Genomic DNA, 4,034 nt, shown 5'->3' on the forward strand with positions numbered 1-4,034 from the left:
AATACTTGCTGACATTTCTTAGCATAGTCACGTTGCTTCAAAAACGATTCATAGTAACGCCTCGTTTTTTTAGGAGTGGACCAAAATTTCACTCGTTTTATAAATGGATCTGACCTACTATAGCAATTGAGCTGCCCCTAAAAATTTATTTCTAAGGACGGTTCACCCCCACCCTCCCCTACAAATGAATGCCATTTTTAGGGGTGGGTGAAGGGTGACCCGGCCCTAAAAACAACACCCATTTGTAGGGGCGGGTCAGGGTGAACCGTCCCTACAAATTGCATTTTCAGGAGTGGTTCGGGTCCCCACCCAGCCCTAAAATTACTGTAAAAATTTGGGCACCTTCTTCCTCCTCCCAACTCCCATTGTTTGCTCGGGAGAGGAGCATCCCGAAAATCCAAAAAAAAAGGAAAAGTTTTCAACTTGATTTCCTTTGAGTTGGGGGCTCTAGGAGATAAATTGATGCTAATTCCTTGTCTTTTCTAAGCTCTTTTTCTTAGTCTTTTGGCTCAAATAGAGCTCTTTTTGCCTCTAGCAAGCTCTAGATCTTCATGGTGCGGGTTCGCCATTTGAGGTACAATTTGCCTCAAACTTTTGAATGAAGTTGTGCTATTTTAGTAGCAGAACAAGGTTATGTAATTATTCGGACTAGATTTAAATATTTTAATCTCATTCCTAAGTAAATTATTTACTAGATCTCAGAGAGAAGAAGATTTGTTTTTTCTATTTCTACACATATGCATGATATATTTTCCCCCAAGATTTAGTGGTACAATAATAGGTTTGGTTTTGGTTGATGAAGTAAATGAAGTGCCTAAAAGTTGAGGTGTGAATGCACTCTTGGTGGTCTTGGCCAATAAACCTGGGGATCTCAATTTGCTTGACTATGTCACGCTCAAAGGGCAACTAGAATTGACCAATACAAATACGTGTCGCAGTTGAAAAGGAGATGAAAAGCGAATCAAGTCTACTGTTTGTCAAAAACAGAAAGCAACAGTCCAAGCTCTTTCTTGTGTTGAATGAAAAACATGGGCTCCAGGGGCAGTAGTTCAATGCCAGAACAGTATTAATAACTCGTATATCTTGTACTATATTATCATTTAGGGTCGAGTTCTCTAGCTGTGGCATATGTTTTCAGAAACATCCACATGTCCTGGGAAGCTTCCCTGTGGACCGTATCGTTTGTGCCTTGTCCCTGACCTTTATCTCCGCGTTCCTCCTCTTCTCCTCCGCCGTCAACTTCGACGCTGTAACCACCTTGTTGATCCTCGACATCTCCTCGTTGTACTCCTCCAGGGCCTTAGCGCGCTTCCTTTCCGAGTCGCTCTGCAACATGTGATATCTTAGGTCAATTTATTGATATTACAAAGTTATGTTTCAGAAACCTCATTTAATGTAGTGGAACGGAATGTTATGCAGTTATGTGGTGAATTAACCTCATCTTTCAGTTCCTTTTGCCGCCTGGCCTTGGCCTTCTTCTCTGCCTCCCATTCGATAATAGTGTCCATGGTCTCGTTGTACCTAGCATGAATTGGTGGCAGACCAGTTGAATGTTGTCTTGAAACCAGTACTATAACAAATGATGTAAGCATCAAAAATTTGTCAGCACTTACTGCTTCTTGATTTTGGCCAACTTCTCCTTCTCCCAAGCGTCTGCCATCACTTCGGCCTCACTGGAAAAGGCCATTCCAGGGGTGGCAACTCTACTCTCTCTACCGGAATATGAGCTCATTGGCTTGGCCGTAGTGGCTGCCGTTGGTGGCAGCATCTGATTCCCTTCATCTCGCTCAAATTTCCTGCTTCCTTTCTTTTCTGGTCCTTTTCGGGCGAAACTCGCTTCCTTCTTTTTGCTTGGGGCAGAATCATTCAACACCTTATCCGCTACCTTTTCGTCAGATGAGACTACACCTTCTGGCTTCTTTTGTGCCGGTCTTAACGGCCTCCGCACCGACACATTAGCTGAAATTCACTCAAATTGTGTCATTATTGGTGGATCGATTTTTTTCCAGCTATATAAAGTCAGAACAAAACAAAAGAGTTATACGTATACCTCCTTGTTCGTCATCGTAGGCGTCGTCTATGGGCTCTTTCCCGCTAAACCATTTGGTAGATCGGCTGCCTTCAATAGGCCTTTTAAAGCTTTCACCTCTCTTGTGTGGTGACTTGGACTGCGGGGTGATCCGAGACTCACCACCAAGTGAAGCAGGCTTCTTTCCAGAGGCTACCTTATCCGCCATGGTCTTCCCTTCGGTTCCAAACTTCTCTGCAATAGGCTTCTCTTGAGACGCTAGCCTCTCCTCCTCTCGTGCAGCAATAGCATAAGCCACTGCTGCCACCGTGGCTGCATACGCTGCATCGTATTCCTCCGCATCACTCAATAGTCCTAGACAACAACATCGCTAAAATGGATCAGTCATCTTCCTCGACGATTTCAACCACTTCAGCATCAATAAGATGTCTCGATCAGTTATTTTATACCGTACCTCTACCAAAACTTGTGCTTTGCTGAGATGGAACTGGTATAGTGTGGCCACCACCATGATCTTCCTGCCTCACCCCAGAAAACTTAACCCTGGAGAGAAGAAACCAGTATTGCAAAACATTGTTGTGGATTCCGACAGAAGATGAACGGTTTCTGCCGATGCTATTACTATGATATTGAAAATAACATCTTATGGCAGCTCCAGTTTGAGGATCATAATTAATCTCTTATGAAGAATTAATGCAAGAAGAATAGAAAGAGAAGAAATCAAACACCCGTAAAGGTTACAATTTGAGCAGCAAAAATAGAGCAACGAATAGATGAAACTGTAAAAAGGTTTCTTGCAAAGCTACCGCAGATGTTTCATGTCGCCATCCATGGTGCAAGATCGATTTCTGAACAACCAAGAGCTCTTCGTATGTGTAATGCACTCCTCCAGACTCATAAACTTAATTGGTAAGCTTTGCAGTTCACCACCAAATTGCCTGCAAGTATAAATATATATAGAGAGAGAGAAAGTTAGAGACAGTAAGAGATCGAAGGCACGAAAAGGACTTGTCTTTGAGAGAAGCAAGGTTAGAGAGAGTAAAAGAATCGCTTTGCCCTGTCGAAGTCTTTAAGAATCTCTCGGCCTTTTAGCTTGCTTCGTGTGATAGCTAATGCCTGTAGATTCTTGTCTCCTTTATGAATTTTTTGATGTCTTACTCTGTACTGCAGAACCTTGCCGCGCCAGAAGTTAAAACTTGCGAATGAGTTGTTTGTGTTGGATTCACTGATCAAGATATGTATCTCTTTGATGTTCTCCTCAGCACTTTGGACCGTCTCCGTACAAATATCCATCCACTGCCTACTTTATTTTCAAAGTATTAATTCAAAACTCGCAAAACTATCCATTCCAATTAACTGATAATGTTAGGACTATTGGATCACTAGAAGCAAATCGAAAGGGGTAAAGGTAGCTTTACAGAGAGAAAACTTTCTGGTAGCCGTCGTTGCCTGCCATTGCGCCGCTGTTTGACGAGATGGCGACGTGGTCGGAGAAGAGGTCGCAGAGGCGTGGTGACAGCTTGGTGGCGATGGTTGTGGAAGTGGTGATGCAGTGAAGACCGCCGATGGCGTCGATGGGCTTCCCGCCGCTGCAGCGCCCCTCTATATCGCATTAGGGTATCGAGTTGTGGGAACAGTGAGTGGTGGCAGTGAACCCCATACCCTGTGCTGTGGTCCCCACCTCCTCTATATACATGGCGTTGCACGACAGGGGCCCACCAGCCGTCTATTGGGCTGGGCATCCCCGATCAGGACGCGAGTCAAGGGCCCAGTTGGCCGTTGGGCCAACTGGTGGAGATCAACACTAACAGATAAAACATTGATATGCTAGCTAGAGCCCACGGTAAAAGCATCATCTTCCATAGTTGAATTGACATCATGCAGCCTACTTTAGTGGAGAAAAGTATTTAGTGAAAACCACTTCTTCGGTGGTATATGAAAACTCTAAAAATACTTACCAAGAAGCTTTCAAAAAAATTGAAAGGATACACATCCGTTGTGTATC

General features: G+C 43.9%; 1 protein-coding gene across 1 annotated transcript; it reads right to left on the minus strand.

Annotated features, from left to right (window-relative positions):
• Positions 1 to 952: 952 nt before the first annotated feature.
• LOC120655839 lies at positions 953 to 3,291 on the minus strand. The gene is made up of 6 exons (XM_039933799.1): positions 2,836 to 3,291; positions 2,484 to 2,572; positions 2,051 to 2,383; positions 1,614 to 1,959; positions 1,437 to 1,521; positions 953 to 1,326 (listed from the first exon to the last, which is right to left on the minus strand). Exons 1-6 carry the CDS (start codon positions 2,925 to 2,927, stop codon positions 1,135 to 1,137), a joined length of 1,137 nt encoding a protein of 378 aa, XP_039789733.1. The 5' UTR covers positions 2,928 to 3,291; the 3' UTR covers positions 953 to 1,134.
• Positions 3,292 to 4,034: the final 743 nt, after the last annotated feature.

The sequence above is a fragment of the Panicum virgatum genome, chromosome 1N (assembly GCF_016808335.1).
Source record: "Panicum virgatum strain AP13 chromosome 1N, P.virgatum_v5, whole genome shotgun sequence".
Taxonomy (NCBI): domain Eukaryota; kingdom Viridiplantae; phylum Streptophyta; class Magnoliopsida; order Poales; family Poaceae; genus Panicum; species Panicum virgatum.